At 35.8% G+C, this 19,797-nt stretch overlaps 2 protein-coding genes across 4 annotated transcripts in view; one reads left to right on the top strand and one right to left on the bottom strand.

Moving 5' to 3' along the window:
• Positions 1-1,914, top strand: part of CRBN (cereblon) — a 29,669-nt gene extending 27,755 nt beyond the window's left edge. For all 3 annotated transcript variants that reach the window (XM_017518265.2, XM_037734813.1, XM_037734814.1), the window contains one exon: positions 960-1,914. In XM_017518265.2, coding sequence (XP_017373754.1) covers positions 960-1,140 — 181 coding nt within the window. In that variant the 3' untranslated portion in view covers positions 1,141-1,914. The remainder of the gene's footprint in view (positions 1-959) is intronic.
• A 994-nt stretch (positions 1,915-2,908) lies between these two features.
• On the bottom strand, positions 2,909-16,033 carry TRNT1 (tRNA nucleotidyl transferase 1). Its single transcript, XM_017518264.2, has 7 exons — positions 15,976-16,033; positions 13,857-14,086; positions 10,656-10,794; positions 6,797-6,923; positions 5,186-5,379; positions 4,102-4,355; positions 2,909-3,902 (listed from the first exon to the last, which is right to left on the bottom strand). The coding sequence occupies exons 1-7, from the start codon at positions 16,031-16,033 to the stop codon at positions 3,654-3,656; spliced, it is 1,251 nt and encodes a 416-aa protein (XP_017373753.1). The 3' UTR covers positions 2,909-3,653.
• Positions 16,034-19,797: the final 3,764 nt, after the last annotated feature.

Genomic DNA, 19,797 nt, shown 5'->3' with positions numbered 1-19,797 from the left:
TTTTTTTCTGTCATGTCATCCTGAAAATCAACTGTTTTATGACCCAGTAAAACATTACATCTGGATCATATTCTGTAGTAATGTAAAACTGGAGAATGTTTATCAAGCAATGGTAGACTAAGAAGATGCAGAACATATTAAATCCTGCTTTTCTTCTAGTTTGCCTTTTTTTTTTTTTTTTTNTTTTTTTTTTTTTTTTTTTTTTTTGCTTCACCTTAATGATTTTGAAGTATGATCCTGGGAGCCTGTTCAGTTCCCTCAGCTGTACTATCTTCAGTTTTCAAAGAGGGATGCTACGTAGGGATTACTTGCTACTCTGGAGTTAGGACCATATCACTTGGATTGCCTTATCTAGCTTATTTGGCATCCTATGTGATGACTAAAACTAGAATAAATTTGTTACTATAAATAGTAGATGTGGCATAGTATACAAATGGACAAAATTAGAGCAGAAATGCCATGGTTTGTATTTCTGGTTGCATTCTGTGACAATCATTCTTATTTTAGAATAGTAATTTTCAAATATTTTATGAGACAACATGTCCTTCCTGCTCCATCCAGTTTGACTCAGACAGAAGTACATATTTCTGCAGGTGGTTGCTGTTTTCTAACTAACTGCAACAAAGGAGAAGCCAGTGCAACTTAGAATGTGATCTTGGCAACCAGCAATTTGTATAAAGATATTCCTAAGATTACTTTACTTCTGTGGAGTGGAGGAAAAATGTAAACATAGCTTAAGCGCATAAAAGTCATATATATTACAAAATAATATGTAACAGACTGATGTATTACCATAGAATGTATCCAAATTAGGTATTACGAGTTTTCAGGGAACTGTATAGATCAAATCTCAACTTAGAATGTGTCTCTAAGGTCTGTCTTCATCATAATAGGTTTTATAGGATTGGAGTAAAAGAAGTGTTTGTTTCCTTAGCTGATACTTTTCCTTAATTTTTTAGGTATGCCTGGACTGTTGCCCAATGTAAGATCTGTGCAAGCCATATTGGATGGAAGTTTACAGCCACCAAAAAAGACATGTCACCTCAAAAATTTTGGGGCTTAACGCGATCTGCTCTGTTGCCTACAATCCCAGACACAGAAGATGAAATAAGTCCAGACAAAGTAATACTTTGCTTGTAAACAGATGTGCTAGAGATAAATTTATCTAACAAATTTGTTATTCTAAAATCAGATCTGCTTTGGAAATTATTGCCTCTGATATATACTTAATATTACTTGGAGGGTTGCAGTTTTCAAGTTAAGCTGTATCTGAAACTTAAAGTATACTCTTGGAAAGGATAAGCAGCAGTCTAGAATACAAATTTAGTTTCAGAAATATCTACTTGGATAGCTTGGTGCCATTATCCTGTGGAATCTGGTATGTCTGTAGCATGTCATTGATGCAACATAAAGACATCTTTGGAAATGATGAGATTACTTCCTGTGTAGAATATCATAAACTCCTACAATGTGAAACTAATCAATCAGTTGATCCTGATGGATGGGACAGCTTATCTGTACCAATGCTCTGATTACTACATGTTCCTTTTCAAAAGAGGCAAGGCAATGTATATTATTCTAAAAGGGCTTTGTTCAATACTGATTTGTAAAATCTAATTTTAACTCTAATTTAAAAATATTAGCGTATACAGTGTTGAGCTCACAAATAGTTGTCATTTCCCTTATGTGCCCGTTAGTAAAAAATAGTATTTTCTGTGTATTTCCTCAGTATTTGAACTATAAGCCCATTTATTCTGTTCCCTACAGAAGCTATTTTTCAAACATTAATTTGAACTAGAACTACCATAGGAAAAAGATGCCAAAACATGTCCCCTTCACACAGGCTAGACATGATACTATTTTATTCAATGTAAGTTGGAGAAAATCTAAGTAAACCTTAAGGGTGAAACTAAACATGTTCTTTGTTCAAATAATGTAAAGTCCTAAAAAGACTGCTTTGCCACGGACCTCTTTGCTTATATATTCAAGGGTTTAGTGGGTCCTTTCACATTTGTGTAACAACTTTAAAGTAGCAAAGGACTATCAATAAAACCAGTCAGGTTAAATGTACAAACTATGGCAATAGTATGAGGCCAAAATTTGTTTTGCCCAAACACGCCTTGAGTGGAATCAGTTGAGTATCAAATTGCTTATTTATTTACGTAAATAGAGTAAATGAAAAGCAATTCAACAATGCTGCTGTTCAGGATATGCCCTTGCCTTATTTTTTCTAAGCTCTACTTAACTACTTTTAATATTTTGGGTTTCTATGACTTCACTGGTTTCATATAGTTCTTACACTGCACTAAAACTTACGCTAAGAGGATACCAGGAAGTTCTTTTCAGTAGCATAGTACATCTCTATAGGATGAAATCTAAACCAGTTAGAATGAGTCACCTTTTCCCCTGAAAAGGTGTACTTTCAATGTCCCACACAGTTTACTAGCAAATACAATTTTCTGAGATGTAAAAACATGCATATGACAAAACCAGACCTCCAATATAGCTAAATTTGCATACTTTCTATATAGAAATAGCATGTATTCTATGATGTTGGGTCTAAATCCGTATTTTGGCAGTACTTAAATATTCCAAAGTATTTTATAATGCATGTAATTACTGACCTGTGCGCAGTCATTTCTGAGGCTCCCTTTCTTGCATCATAGCCCCTGTTACACTTCCTCTTAGAAATACACTCTACAAAATTGTTTTATCAAGGTCCAATATTACTATTTGCTCAGAGAGTACAAAGAAGTCTTGACTGGCTACACAGGAAGGAAAATGAATTATGAAATATCAGTATAGCAGCTGAAATAATAGTTTGCATTATAAATATATTTACCAAATGAAAGCATTTAGGACACAAATCTTTAAAGAATATATAATAATGTAAGCTGTATCCTTTTAATTAGAAAAATAAGTTAACATTTAGTTTATTAACTTTTAAAAAGAGGCATATTACCCTTGTACATGGCACCAGATACTTATTGTCAGATACCACATAAACACATAATACCAATGTTTTACTAAAATAATAGGCTCAGGAGTAACCCTCAAGTTAATTACTTTACTTTCCCAAGGCTCTGCATGCATAAAGAAATCACTGTGACAGAAAAATATCAACTACATACTAAAACATAGCCTGCTAGAACAATCCTGTATGTATGAATGCCAGCAACTAGAGACACACTTAGTATTCATATTTTATGCAAACTTGTCAATTATTTCCCTTTTAAGCACAAGTTTATTTTGGAATTCAGATAAGAACTGACACATTGTAGACAGTCACTGTATAAGGTAACCCAGTTATTTCAATTGCAAACATTAATAAACATTTTTTTATTCAATATAGTTACCACCTTCTACGATTAATCTTACTACCACCCTATGCAAAACCAAATTTTTTTTAACACCCTGAACAGGTTAAAATAATAGCCAACTATGTTTTTCTCACTTGAAACTATTCCAAATCAGATCAAGAAAGGTAGATCTTAGTTTAGTTCTTGAAATAGAATTCACAGAATAAGACCCTCATTCTAAAGAGGTCCTCTAAACTGGCTTTTATTCTGGCATAGTTTCTAAAACCTCATCAAGAGGGAGGGGAGAAAAATGAGTCCTACCAAAAATGCTCTGCTTTTCTGTAGCCATCAGTTTTAGGTCTTCTTTATGTAACTCAGAAGTTCATCTTTTTCCATTTGGTAACCACTTTTTTTCCACTGTTCTCGCAACTGTTGTAATAGAGCCCCAATTTCTTTTCCTGAAGAAATGCCCACTTTTCTGATGTCATGGCCACTTACAGGAAATGGAGGAATGGACCACTGCTGCATTTCCTTGAGGAGACAGTGCTCTCCTTGGTACTTCAGTAGTTCACATACACGAGTAGTTGCATCAGGTTCCCTAGACTACATGTCAAAATCAAACATTTAGTTTCATCACACATGAACACACACACACTTACGATCTTAACCTAAAATTTAAATACTTCTCAACATAAATTTTTTCATTTAACATTCACAGAATTGTAGACCTAAGTTGCAAATATGTAAATTCTAAATTAGTGTAGACACTTTATATTTCTGACCAAGCCTAGTATATACTTACATCTATAATGCAGTCTTGATAGGGTTTCAATGGCTCTGAAGTATCTGCTGCTTTAATTAAATCTTTCCTATTTTTAACTATAAACAAGCCAAGGTTTTTCTCTTCTTTTGCAATCTTCAACCTCAAATCCAATTTTGTGACATCATCTTGTACTTTGAATAATGAGGCCAAAAGAGTCATTGGCTTTGGTGAAAAACCTTCAACATTTTTACTGACTTTGTCGAATTCTTCTAAACTTGCATTAGCAGGTAAACCTGTAGGGACAAAAGCATTTTTCACCTGTTTTTAGTTAGGTAAAAAACCACTCATATCCTAAACCTGGCCACTGTTTTAGTATACAGAAATGCCTTGTCACTAGGATAGGATACATTATATAGGTCCAGTCTGATGTTCCAACTTATAGGCAAACCACTAATACATTATCGCTATTCTCTCCCATCACCCCCAAAACCTCTAAAATGTTCGTTTCCAACAAGCTACATCAAGAGGTCCAGAGGTAGTGGTCATAGTGATATCAGACACAAGGCATACTCTTTGCAATCACAAATTCCTGACTTTCCATTGATACAACAACATCCATCTCCCATTCAATAATGTTATTGAAATTTGAAATAATATACCCATGTTTTCAGAAGTGTGAGAAACCATATAATGCCGCTGTTCTTTGTGAAAATGAATTATAACATTTACTGAAAAACTTCTATGTACAAGTCATTCTTCTAAAAGATCTTCACATATATTAACTCACTGAATCCTTTTAGCTTTTCTGTTAAGATAGATGCTATATTATTTTTAAACCCGTTTTTTAGGTTAGAAACTAACCCAGGTTGCAAAGATTAGATAAGGGACTGAGCTTCCTTCAAACCAGATCTGACTCAAGACTACAAGCACCATAGGCTGTCTTTCAGCTGTTCCCTACTCATGACAAAACTTACCTATCCCATAACCCAAACTTTGTCTTATTTTAAAATATTCCATTTCTCCAACAAGAATTCTTCAACCAAATGAATCATTTTTTCCTTATGAAATCTGAAACCAGGTATTTCATTGCCAAAAATTCAAACACTTTAAAACTTGCTCTCACCTATATAAGGAGCCACATCAAGATCATAGATAAGGTGAATCAAATGATTTACATGGTTACCAACAAGAATTTTTTTCAGTTCCACCCAAATCCTCTCTCCTGAGATTCCGGCCAAGCCTTTTGCATTTTCTGCAATTGCTTCCAAAGTTTCAGGATCATGGTCACCAGGTTTGTCTACAATTCTCCCATAAAACCTAGAAGACAAAATCTTGACAGGGTATCACCTCTATACTGGCATGTCACAAGAAAAATCTGTTTTTCATTTTTATTTGGTAATATCCCATATATATACTTAATGAAAACAACATAGAATTCGTTAGGTCTAGAAAGGACCTTAGAAAGCAACTAGTCATTTCTCCACCACCTTTTTTCTTCCAGGTAAGAAAACCCAAGACTGAATAAAATCTAAGTAGCCTTCTTAAGGTTAGGAAGAACTAGAACCTCAGGGTCTCAACCTCACCTCCAAATCACTGATTTATTGACCCGACTATTCTCAGACGTTGAGAATAGTCATCAAATGCAATTACTGAATTGGCACTTAGAGATGAAAACAGCATCCTTGTAAAGGCAGCAAATCAAAACAAGACTGCAGTGCCTTAACAGTCTTAATGCCTCAAAGCTTGCCTGTCTGTACACATTAATACTTTCAATGAAAATCTTCAAATATCACTAATCTAGTTGTACACCCTAGAGTGTATTTCATGGAATCTTAGAACTGGAAGCCCTAAAGTACATGTGTTTTACCACTCATACGCCTAAAATTCTAATGAATACCCTCTATTCATCAGTGGTCCAAAGTAATGCTAACTTTGGATTAGTGACCCAAATACAGCTAAGTCTTAATCTATGTTCTATTATTTGTAACAGAGGCTACAAATATTCGAGTTTACAGAAACTACATTTATTGATAAAATATGCGTGATCTGTTAATAGAATATTCTGAGAGCAATCCCAATCAAGTGAAAAATGAGTATTACTAGACACAAACTAGCCAATTCAGTTTTTTAAAGAGGTTAGTGTGTGGCATGTAAAAATCACTGCTACCCACAAAACTATTCATGCATTTCGTATTTACCAGGTTTATCCAAATTTTGAGTATGTCTGTACTTTGATTTTTTATTGACCATATAACAGGTATTTCTTTTCACCAAAATCATTTTGTTGGGAAGCATCAGAGATTTTCACGACCACCTAAGACCATAAGCTGTATGAAGGCAAACACTTTCATTCATTCGTTACCATGTTTAATGCACCTAGCACAGGGATTGACCTGTGGTAAGCGTTCGAACACCTGTGTAATTAATGGATCAATGGAGGAAATATCATTCATCACAAAGAAAAATGGGCATTTAAAAAAATGATATAAATCAGAATTACAGGAAAGATCACATAAAATGGAGTAAGTGTATGTACGTTCTGGGAATGAAAATAGAGTATGATGTATCTAAGTAATTTTCACTCATAAGTCATAGGTTGCTAGGTCTCCACTGGAGACAGACATTTGGGATGTCACCATTTTGTACACTGACCTGCTGTGTGTTTCATTTGACCAGTGTTAATGCTCTGGTGATGATATTAAAACTGTCATTTTTTATTTTTAAAAATTCTTACCTGAAGTATCTTAATATTCTAAGGTAATCCTCTTGTATTCTCTGTTTAGCTTGTCCAACAAATCTAACTTTCTTATTTTTTAAATCTTCATAACCATTAAAGTAGTCGAATAAAGTGCCATCAAAACCTATTCATTAAAAAAGGGAGAAAAATTACCGTTGGCGAGTAAGAATTTGAAAACACAAGAAAATCAGCTAAAAACTATCACAAACAGTAAGAATTCAGCAAGGTGAAGAGTTATTAAAACATGTAAGTATTCATATATATCAACTAGCAAATGGAAGACAATAAAAGATTGTCTTTTAGTCTGTTTAGTTGCATTTACAATTGCAACTAAAAAGATAATCCACGAATAAACTAAAACAGAAATATGCAAAACTTATATAAGGAGTAGTGGGGCCAACAAGACACCATAAAAGCTGATTTTCATAACGTGAGAAAATAATAGCCAAAATAAAATGGAAAAAATATGTAACAGGATTAACAGAAGAAAAAAGAGGAAATTATTTTATACTCTTGGAATGGGAAAGATCTTTCAAACTCTACTTAGCAAGAAAACAGAAAACAAAACACAAAACAACAGGATTTTCAAATAAATAACTGAATGACAAAAAAACCAAATATGCCTATATGGCAGAAACCACTGTCACACACAAAGTCCTAAGATAAGTGACACTTGGGGAAAAATATATCTAAGTCAATATTAAAAAATCAAATGGCTAATTTCCATAACATAAAGCTCTTATAAATAAAAAGGCCACGTAAATAGAAAAATAGGCTACATATAAAGGAAATACAGAAATCTCTTTAACAATGAAGATTTTCATCCTTAGTCATAAATTCTTTGTTTTTTTTTTTTTTTTTTTTTTTTGTTTTTTTTTTTTTTTTTTTTTTTTTTGTTGTTGTTGTTGTTGTTTGTTCCTTTGAATTAGAATCTCACTTTGTCACCCTGGTTCGAGTGCAGTGGTGCAATCTCTGCTCACTGCAGCTTCCACCTCCCAGGTTCAGATAATACTCCTGCCTCAGCCTCCCAAGTAGCTGAGATTACAGGCACCCGCCACTACACCTGACTAATTTTTGTATTTTTAGTACAGACAGGTTTTTGGCATGTTGGCCATGCTCATCTCAAACTCCTGACCTAAAGTGACAGGACCACCTCAGCCTCTCAAAGAGCTGGGATTACAGGCATGAGCCACCAAGCCTGGCCAGGAAATACAAATTTTTGAGATAGCATTTTTCAGATTGGCAATGATGCAAACATTTGATAACAGTGTTAGCAAGGGTGTGGTAAAACAGGCAGTCCTGTTCATTATACTTCAGGAAACTTCACTTTAGAGCCTTTAAAACTGAATTTTGAACCATGTTCATCTATTAGCCATTCACAAAAATGGTAACAAGCAAATGTTCTCTCATACGCTGAACTAAAAAAGTGACATAAAACTAATTTTATATACAGTATATGTACATAAAACGTTAAGTGTTAATTAGCAGAGTGACCACTTCAAACTGGTTTGCCTGAGACTTCTAGTTTTAAAGTTGAAAATCACACATCCAAGGAAGTATTTCAAGCTCAGCCAAACTAAGACAGTTGGTTACCATGGAGACTTTTAAAAAAAAAAAAGTACTTTAGAGCTGACACATAGATACCATTTAGCTAACCCCTAATGGGGAGGTCAGTGACCCCATGAGACACTTTACTTAATAGCATCACAGAAAAGCGGCATTGACAACTACTTATCAAAAATACCTCTTGTCAATTTAGTTCTGTTTGAACTTGAATGCTCTTTATCCCCAAAGCAACAATATATTGGTAGGTTCACACTTAATGCTTAACTCTTTCCAGGCTGTTATAATTTTATATGCACAGGAATTTTTAAAAGGGAACCATCTTGATGGATATGGCAAATTTTGAGGGCTTCAGATTCAAAAAGACATAAAAGAAATTGAAGATAAAAAGGAAATAAGTAAATAGACACAAATATGATCACAAAGTAGCAAATAATATAGTATATCCATCTCAGTGTTATTTCTCCCAATGAAGAGGCTTGTAACTCTCCATGGGGAACCTAAAGCAAAATCAAAATTTGGAGGAAAATATCATAGGAATATGACCAAAGCAAAAATAAGGGTTTGGGAAGCAAAGTAACCAACCATAAATGCCAGAACTATAAATGCTTGATCCAATCAAGCTTGGACAGAGCCAGGACAGAAAATTGCACAAAGCTTAGTAAGCATCATATTGGTGTGCATTTTGTTTTGCTCTGAATATCATCCTTTTAAAATACAGTAAATAAAAATATGAAATACAGTTGCGCTGCAGGCAATAATGTAGTGGTTAAGAATGTGACCTCTGGGGTCAGGCTGCCTGAGTTGGGATTCTAATCCTATAACTTACAAGCTGTGCAACTTTGGGCAAGTTACCATTGGTTAAATGGAATTATCTGCTTCATAGGGTTGTCAGGAGATTAAGATTAAATAAGGTGCTTAGAACAGTGCCTGGCACGTTATAAGGGTTTAGAAAATGGTATTATCAATAAGAATAGCTTTTATTTTATAAACTATGACACTGAAAAAGAAAATTAGTTTCTCTCTTTCAGTTTAGTATGCTTATGAGAAGCCAGTTAGACAAGATTCTCTGTATAGCACTATTTGGAGCAGTTTCCTCTATGAGTAATATGAGAAGAAATAAATACCAGGAGCTCTGACTACATAACTGAGAGACAATGCACCAGTTGGGCTCCCTATGGTCATATATTGGCTTTGGAAACAAGCCAACATCATGGTTCTCTGTAACTTTAAGTTACTTAACATCTCTGAGTCTCTATTCTATCAAGTGGGCTTCTTACTTTATAAAGTTTTTCTGACAGTTCAATGAAATAAAAAGTATATCAGATACTTAAGGTTGTAACTAGAACCCAGTAGGTACCCTGGAAATTGTATTTGTCATTGCTGTAATCAGCAAGAGATCCCGCTTTAGCTTATAAACTTCTTGCCCATCCATGCATGAAGTAAATCCTATTACTTTACCTTTTTACCACACTGTTGCTATGAACCAGGTTATGAATAGTGGATGTTTCATCCTTTCTTTTTTAATCCAAAACCTTAAACATTAAAGGGCTTGTCTTAACTTTAAAGTACAACATATCAGTAAGGTAACAAAACACTCACATAATTCATATCCACCCCCATATAATTCTCAGTGCTTTCATTAAACAAAAAAGATAAGCTAAAATAAATAGGTTTCCTCTTACATGCCAACTCTGACTGATTATTGATGATTCCTAGAATACAATGCTAAAAAAGAGAAATCTGAGATTGTACGTAGGCAGAGCAGTAAAAAAGGTGGTGAAGATATTCACCATTGTGTGTCCGGGCGGCAGAAGAGAGGAAAGAATGAATACACATTCATGAAAAATAGTGCAGAGGAAAAAGAATGATGCTGGGTGTGGGTGTGTTTGTGAAGTGTGTACATGCAGGCATGTGTGCATTTTTCTTCCCTGAAATGTTAATGTTGTTTAGATGCAGTTAAGAAGTTAGCATTCACTGAATGTGTACATGTGTCAGGCACTGTTCTAAGCATTTAGAATTATTAACTCTCTTAAACCTCACAAGAGCTGTACAAAGAAAGCCATTATTAATTAACATTTTTGTTTTATGGCTAGTGAGTGATGGAGTCAGAATTTGACCCTAGGGATTTTGGCTCCAGAGTCTATTCTTTTCAGCAATCTGCTACAACATCTCTTAAAAGAAATTAATGCAGCTTCTCAAGTTGAACAACATTTCCAGAATATAGGTTTTACTTGAAAAGAAGGCATTTTGATAAACCCATTTAAAACATGGTTATATCTACAAATATTACCTAAAAACATAGAATTTATAGTGAGATCTCTGCGTTCAGCATCTTTCTGCCAATCAGTTGTAAATTCTACCTCAGCATGTCTTCCATCCGTGGTGACATCAATCCGTAGTGTAGTAATCTCAAAATTTTCTTCATGAAGCTGCAATTAAATACGTGGGGTTTTTGTTGTTGTTTAAATTAGTTTTTCATACTACTGAATTGAAGAAAAAAAAAAAAAAAGTTTTTGTCTTTATAAAGGGATACTACTATAAGCCGTGACAGTTAGTCTTTTTAACATCAACTACCATACCTAAACATTGAAACAGAAAAATATCCACATTATTCAAAAACACATCCAAAGAATGATTTTTTAAAAAATACCCATTATTATTAAAAAAAATAGAAGTTTAACACACAAACATGTCAGCTCTGCCAGGTGATGTGGAGAAACCCTCAAAACTGTTCTTCAATTTCAAATCAAACTATTATCTGAAGTATTTTTAATAGCTCCAGTTTGCAAAGAGGCAAATGTTGCTTTATGGAATATATGTCATTGAGCAAAAGACTAATAAAGGAAAAAGTACAGCTAACAGATCCTGCAAGTCCCCTACTGGTAATCTCCAATAAAACTAAAACAAAGGCCGGGGTGGTGGCTCATGCCTGTATTCCCACCACTTTGGGAGGCCAAGGCAGGCAGATCACTTGAGCCCAAGAGTTCAAGACCAGTCTGGGTAAAATGGTAAAATCCCATCTCTCCCAAAAATACAAAAAAAAAAAAGAAAGCCAGGTGTGATGGTGCACACTTGTGGTCCTAGCTACCCAGGAGGCTGAGGTGGGAGATCGCTAGAGCCCGCGAGACAGAGGCTGCAGTAAAATGAGATCACACTGTGCACTCCAGCTGGGCAAAAGAGTGAGAACCCTGTCTCACAAAAGAAAGAAATTAAAATAAAGAGTTACCTCTATTGTAGGAAGACAGACTACCTCCCGCTGGGGAAGCTGAGTAGTTTCATGATAGGGTGGTATCTCTGCCAAGCCTTGAAAAAGCGGCAGGGTCTGTACATGCAGGTGTGATAAGAAAATTCCAAATGCAGAGAAAAGACCACAGGCACCATGGAGAAAGAGGAATATATGTAAAAGTATACCTGACAGACAGCATATTAGCATTTAGGAGTAGAGAGTATAGTATTTGATGTGCCAAGCAGAGGTTAGGAATTTAGGAAGTGACAGCCATTAATGATCACCAGCAGTCTTTTCTAGGATTTCTCTCAATTTCATAGATACTCTTCTCTAGATACAAGCTACATCTCTCTCTCACTATAGAATTCCAGAACTCAAGAATTTGAGGCACAAGTATCTCTGAAGGCAAAGAATAAAATAAGTTTTGAAATAGGAAAACTATTTGAAACTCATAATAAATAATCAGACCCACCTAGAATGACTCCCTTAGAGACAGAAAACCAGGGATTGACTCTCTTGAAAGGCTGAACCAAAAGTAATCAGAACTTGTTGCACCAGGCACAGATGTTCATGGAAATGAAGCATCAAGATGAAAACAAGATTAAAGTGAAACTTAACATCACCCTCATGCCTTTCCTACTTGGTTTCAAGATGCTAACAATCAGACTCCTTCTCTGGCATAATACTGGAATGTTCTTCTCTGATTTCTCCTAATGAAAACTCCTACTGAGACTTACATTGGGAGTCCCAATTGGATGACACGTCCCATGCAAAATTATAAAAAAGTCCTTAATTATAGAGCATCACCCAAATAAAATATAAAGGCAGAGCCAAAGAATACCCACATTTAAGGAAAGCCAACATGAAAGAAAAAGCTCGGAGGAAACAAAGACATTGTCAAAATAACTACAATAGATATCCTAAGAGAAATAAAAGATCTTGCATCTTAAACATGAATAGGAAGCTTTCCAAAGAAATACACTAAGACTTCTTGAAATTCTACAAGACCATAGAAGTTGCCAATATCATACAATAATTGGGAGATCAAGTTAAGGCACTCTCATAGAAAGTGAAAGACAGGAGAACATATAAACAAAAAAAGGCAAAAGATAAAACTAGAAGATCAGTCCCAGCAGTCCAGCATCCAAATAATAGGAGTTTCCAAAGGAGAAAACATTTAACAAAAGGGATGAAATTATGAAAGAAACATAAGAGGGCACTAAGTGCCTTGCATGGTAAGTGAAAAACCCAAAACAAGTTATATCATCTTGAAATTAAAAACATTAGGCATAAAAAGATCAGAAAGACTTCCAAAAGGAAATATGATAATCAGGTTTTAAACAAAAGAGAAATCTAAATGGAACTAGACTTAGTGGCGGTACTTGAAGCTAGAAAACAATGCCTTTAAATTCTGCACTAAAATATTCCCAGCCTAGAATTCTATAACCAAAACTATCAAACCAGTGTGGAGGTAAAACAAAAATATTTTCAGATGTGTAGGGCTTCCTCAGGTTTTGGATTATTAAAATGACGGCTTAAACCAAGAAAGAACAGCACATGGGACCCAGGAAACAGGAGGTCTAAATAAAAAGAGAGCCAAGGAAATCCCTAAAAGTATATATTGGAGCAGGAAGACAGCACCAGATAAGATGTCTCCCAAAAACCCAACTGAAACTTGATGTGCTATGTTTTAAATCTTTTGAGAGGAACTCTACAGCTCTGGCCCAGAGCACAGGAATAAATTAGTAGTACATGGAAAGCTATGTAAAAGAAAAATGCTATTAACTGCAGGAAAATTAAAAAAAATGCCAACAGAATAAATGTAATCATAATTTACTTCACAATCTGGCTGTAAACAATAGAGAGTCATAAATGTAAACCCTGAATATTGACTTAACCAAAAATTATTATATAAATATACTAGGAAGATGGGAGAAGGAGAATTTTACATGCCTGTTGTTGAGAAGGGTGTGGTAAGAAAGCTAAATCATCTTCCCTCATGGGAAGTCAATACATAACACATCTTAAAACTGGCATAGTAAAAGTAAATACTGTAGCATGCAAAGGTCTTTTTAGAAATAGAGAGGTAACATAAAAATTAAACACGGCTGCAAGAACAGAGGACTGCAGGTTTTAAGACAGGGGTAGAGAAGACTAATGTTTTTTATTAGAGTTTTTGTTATTTGCTTTTAACTAGAGAAAATTATTAAATTTTTAAAAATTACCAAAAAAGCAATGTAATTAACTGCCAAACTTTTCACTCACCCTGGCAGTAATTGTTCCGTGCTTTTCTCCTCTGTTGTTTATCATCCGAATCCCAGCCGACTGAAACATCTCCTTCATTTGAATAGGGGTAGCAGTGGTGGCAAAATCTACATCCTGAGGCTTTACTCCATTTAATAAATCCCTCACTGCTCCTCCTGCTATTCTTAATTCATGATTCTCTTTGACAAATAATTCTGAAATGAGAGAAAAAAGATCTTTATTCAAAAGATCTTTATTTCAATGTTTATTTTGAGAACCACAAAAGTACAAGGCTTTTCCATCTAGTTAGAACAGCAGAGATTCAGTTAACTGAGGTTTTTCATATGAAAAATGAGAACAAGGCCCGAAGAAGTAAAAAGACTTGCTTGCAGGAGAATGTCTCTGAGGACCACAGGAAACAAGGAACTTTTACAGAGTTTTTCTTTGCTTATTCAGAAGATAATTCAGAATTCCAAGATGCCTCAAAAGTGATCAATATAAATTTGAACTACTACTAAAGCCTAAAGCAGGCCAGGTGCAGTGGCTCACAATACTTTGGGAAGCTGAGGCGAAAGGACCACTTGAGCCCAGGAGATCAAGACCAGCCTGAGCAAACAGCGAGACCCTGTCTCTACAAAAAATAAGAAGAGCCAGGTTCAGTGGTGCACACTAGTGGCAGCAGTCCCAGCTACTTGGGAGGCTGAGGTGGGAGAATGGCTTGAGCCCAGGAGTTCAAGACTGCAGAAAGCTAAGATCGTGCCACTATACTTCCACCTGGGTGACAGAGCAAGACCTTATCTCAAAAAAAAAAAAAATATGTAAATCAAACAATTCTGCTTTTTTCCCCAGTTATGTGCATATTTTAGAAACGGCAACATGTTCTTTTATTTCTCTGTTCCCAGATAGATGCGGAGGCAGAATATTCATGCATGAAACTATGGAACTATCAGACAACATTGGTCTATCATACCACTTATGATAAATGTTTATAAATAAGAATCCTTCAAAAATTATTCTAAAATCAACTCCTATCTGTGCTCTAGGTAGAACCATTTGAACACTGGAACGACTGACTATAAGCAACTACATAGCTGGCTCCTCTACGTGTAACGGAGAAGACAAAGTCCACTATGAGTTTATCTATATGCCCAAAGGACACCATATGCAACCTAGTGAAAATGACATCCAGGAGCTGGCCTCCCACAAAATTAGATGCTGGGGTTCTGTGGAACAGAAACAATTTCACAGAAAATCAGTATCAGACAAGCCCATTCTGTGACCATGATGGATCATCAAGACAACTCTGTAATCACCTAAACATATACAATACATGAACACTGTCCATGATACACCCTACAATAGTTGATAAGAGTGATTCTGTCTTACCAATTAGTTTTAGTCTCACACTGTACTCAACTTCTAGGAAAGCATTATTAAGACACCAATCACAGAATTACTTCTGCTTTCTGAGAGCATCTAACCCACTGCAAAGCTCTACTACCTTAAACCCTCTCCAAAAGGACCCAATACAAGCCCAACTCCTGTAAGAAATCCTTTCTACAGTCCTCTTACTGAGTATACATATGCTACTCCTCACTCAGCATGTTGCTCCTCACTGCCAAGACTAACAACCCAACTTGTCTCCCTGTTGGCCTTTGGCTAGAGGACAGTGACATGAGCATTCACCTAAATTCATCATACATCAGAATTCTGACACCCCTAATCACAACTAAAAACATAATCCTCCATCCCTACCTCAACGTCTCTGTCCTGTCCACACTCCTCTTCTACCTACTCTTCCCAAATCTTTCAGTCTCACTCTCTGTAGGCTCCTTAAAATGCTTAAAAATAACAAATGCTCCCTCCCTCTACCCTCTGGCCTTAATTAAGGATATCTTTTCCACGAGCTTTCCCCAAGGCGAAGTGTTCATATTCCCTTAATGCCACATTTTCCATCAAGGCTCACTTCCAGAACCACATCACCTCCCTTAAATCCAGCCTCCACCATCCAGACTTAGGGATCTAAAACACCAGGTTAATTATGCTATGTATTAACTGCTCCTAACAACTACTCACAACACGGTACCCAAACTCCTCAGTGCTATATCCAAAGGCTTCCATAATAACATATTTGTCTCACCTCTTGCTAAACCCTGTATCACACTTTGCACCAAACTGTCCCTGTAGCTTTCCTCCATAATTATGCTTGTGTGAGTAACTTTAGTGAAACACCTCCCTAACTTACTCATCTAGTTCAGTGGCTGGCTGTGACACTTCTTGGCCCATAACCCACACTAAGACACTCACATAGCAGTCACTGAAACTTGTATGGCTACCATGCAATCTATTCTATTCTCTCGTCTCTTTTTTTTAAATACTGGTCATAACCACTAAATTGACTTTATGGCCCACTAAGGGGTAACTACCCAGTTGGAAAACACTGATCTAGCTCACTCTTACTTATCTGCTGTGATTCACTTTAATAAGCCTCTCCTGAAGGTGAGGTTAAGTGAATTTCTTCTAAGCTACTAGTATAGCACATCTTTATACATACCAATTATGTTAAAATTACCTGTTTTATGTCTTTGTCTCCCCACTTGTCAAGGGGAGACTATCTTATTCATCATTATACCAATTTGGCTCATAATTAAACTGAATTGTGATATTCTAGCTATAAAAAAAAAAAAAGACTAGACTGGAAAGTATTGGGTTTTTTTCTTTTTTTAGGTTTTCTTCCTTCAAATTAAAATAGTATCAAGTAGCTGTTCTGAAATTCAAGCAAATAAAGGGCAAGTTTTATGTTCATTTGAACCCACTTAAAATAGGATGAAGAAGGTCAAGGCTGAATTTATATAGATAACTACTGTTTTAAGATTCTACTGCTGTCTTTACTAAAATAAAATGCTAAGTTCAATGTTACTTGGTAACTTAATTACATTACAAAGAGATCCAGAACTCCAAGTAATATATTCACCATTTTGATTAGCCTTATTTTATTAAACCACTCTGAAAAACTTACCATTCAGGATTTTTAAAATAACATTTCATACACCTGAGAAAGACATATCAAGGCATATTTATCTGTCTCTATGAAAGAGTAGTCATAAAAACTATAAGAAAAGCAAAATTTCACATTGGCCTAAAACAGCAGGTACTATGAAGCTAAAAGATTTCTTTATTCCTCTGTTACTGTTATCTTCAATCTTACAGAAATAGGAATGCAGTCAACATTTCAAAAGACTATGCAAGATACATTCATTGAAATAATTCAGTGAAAATAACACCTAAGGCAACTAAATTTAACTGTAAACTCAAGCCTAAAAGTCAAGAAATGCAGAATCTCATCATTCCCAAACTGTTTATTTGCTCCAAAAGCCACATCTGATAGTAATTGTTATTCTTCTCAACAATTCAAAAGACCATATATTGATGTGTCAGAAAACTTTTATAATTGTCACCTCTTTTTAATGTTAACTTTCAATTTTCATGAACTTGCTCCCTTTACAACTCTGAATTTTGACAACTGGATGCTAGGGTAGGGTAGGGGGCAGTGAGTGGGAGCTATGAGTGGGAAGTCATGGCATGACCATTACTACAGGAAAACAGACCATCTGTTTTAAGAGCTCCGGACTTCAAGAGAGTGATCAGTTGTTTCTATTACGCTAAACTTTAATATGATGGCTTTCTGACATAACACTGACTGGCTATCATGAGTCATGGACAATAGCCAAGGGACCAAAGAAGTCCCTGCTCATCTACTAGTGCTATTAATTCAAGCAAAAATCATCTACATTGGGAACTTCAGCCTCATCTCTAGGACAAAAAACTTATTTTTTGAAAGACGGTCTCACTCTGTCATCCAGGCTGGAGTACAGTGACGACATCACAGCTCACTGTGCAGTCTTAACCCCGAGTGCAAGGAACCCCCTGCGTCAGCCTCCTGAGTAGCTGGGACTACAGGTGTGCATCACCGTAACTGGCTAAATTGTTTATTATTATTATTATTTGTAGAAATGGGATCTCACTATGTTGCTCAGGCTGGTGGCCTCAAGCAATCTTCCACCTTGGCCTCCCAAAGTGCTGGAATTTTAGGCACGAGATACCGCAGCCAGCTGAGAAATAATAATATATGCCACTAGTATATGATTGTACTGAAGCAAAAAGATAAATAAAATAACCTGGCAAATTATAAAACCCTTATGATATGACAATAATACACTATTCTAGCCTCTCATATTCTTGCAAACTGCAAACTAATTTTACACATGGCAAAGCAGCTATTAAGATTTGAGAATTGCTACAGTAAGATTTAAACTCCAAGTATGGCTATACAGCAGCCATCACAAAGGCTGTGTGTTTTTGTATGTTTTGTTTTTATACAGAACATTACATTTTACCAGGGCACCCAAGTCTCTGATATTCTAACTTGTTGATGATTGCACTAAAAGATTCCATTCTTGCCATTTCTCCAGCAGCCTAGGAAAAGTCAGCTTTAGAATATATCCATGCTCATTTGCCAGGCCTCGAAGGACAGGACTCTGGAAGCAACACTACCTCTACCTTACCATACCATTTACTCTGTTACTTCCTTAGGATCTCATTTCTCAGGATGGAGAAAATCCAGTTATTTCTAATCCAGGATTAAAAATCCAGTTATTTCTAATCCAGGATTAAAAAGTTAAACACAATTGTTAAAATGATGTTCAAGAAACTATAGTAATCAACATCTACAACCGTATTTCCAAAAAATGCTTTTCTTTTCTTTCTTCTAAGAGGCCTCTTGCAACTTGAAAAATTTGGGGTGGTGAATGGCATACACAGGAAGAAAAAACCTCCAACTCAATCCAAGATCAGAGCTTCAAAATCTGCACTATTCAAACAGTAGCCACGTGTGCTTACCAAGCACTTAAAGTGTGGTAAGTCTGAATTCAAACGTGCTGTATGTGTTAAATGCACATAGATTTCAAAGACTTCCAAATATGAAATATCTCATTAATAATTTTGTTTTTGAGACACAGTCTGTGTCACCCAGGTTGGAGTGCAATGGCACAATCTCGGCTCACTGCAGCCCCCACCTCCCAGGTTCAAGTGATCCTCCCACCTCAGCCTCCCTAGCAGCAGGAACTACAGACACATACCACTATGCCTGCCTATTTTTTTGTATTTTTAGTAGAGATGGGGTTTCACTGTGTTGTCCAGGCTGGTCTTGAACCTCTGGGCTCAAGCAATCCACCCACCTCCGCCACTCAAAATGCTGGAATCACAGGCCTGAGTCACTGCGACCAGCCTCCCAAAGTGCTAGGATTACAGGTGGGAGCCACTGTGCCTGGCCTCAATAACAATTTTTAGGCAAAGTTTATACTGATAGTATCTTAGATATATTGGATTAAAATAGATGTACTAAAAATAATTATTAAAATTTATTTCACCATTTCATCTTTTTAATGTGGTTAATAGAAAAGTTTATATTACATATGGGCTCATAAATTTCTATTGAACAGTGAGTTTTTAGCAATTTTCACTCTTTCCAATTAAAAAAGAGTGAAGCATCAGCATAACCAAACCTGCATTTAAGCCCTCTACTTAAAGTCTACCTAAAACAACCTAAAAGAATCAACATGTCTGGGCCGTTTATCTCTGGCATGTACCTAAAAGGCCATCATCTAATTTCAAGAATGAGAAAGCACCTTTGGGACTAAGCTAATACAAGGTGAGTCATATTAAAGTAATGATTCTTCTACCTTCTGTGCGTCAGAATTAACCTGTGGTGTTTTCATTAAAAATATAGATGGTCATCCCATCCAGAGATTCCAATTCAGCAGGCTGCAGGTAGAACCCCAGCATGTGTGTTTTAAAAGCTCTCCAGGGCTGTTTAGGTCATATTTCTACATGTAATACATAATATATTTATGAAAGTGCTACTAAAATTCCCACAAGCTTTGTAATACTATTGTGTGGCTGC

Source organism: Cebus imitator, unplaced genomic scaffold, assembly GCF_001604975.1.
Source record: "Cebus imitator isolate Cc_AM_T3 unplaced genomic scaffold, Cebus_imitator-1.0 Scaffold667, whole genome shotgun sequence".
NCBI lineage: Eukaryota > Metazoa > Chordata > Mammalia > Primates > Cebidae > Cebus > Cebus imitator.
The sequence above is the reverse complement of the archived record's forward strand: the minus strand, read 5'-3'. Positions and strand labels throughout refer to the sequence as shown.

Coding starts and splice junctions, on each gene's coding strand:
- TRNT1 (XM_017518264.2), bottom strand. CDS start 16,033: ATGGAGGAAAGCTACAGGGACAGTTTGGTGCAAAGTGTGATACAGGGT. Junction 10,795..13,856: donor ACGGAACAATTACTGCCAGG/GTGAGTGAAAAG, acceptor ATTTAATTGCAG/CTTCATGAAGAAAATTTTGA. Junction 5,380..6,796: donor AGAATATTAAGATACTTCAG/GTAAGAATTTTT, acceptor TTTGTCTTCTAG/GTTTTATGGGAGAATTGTAG.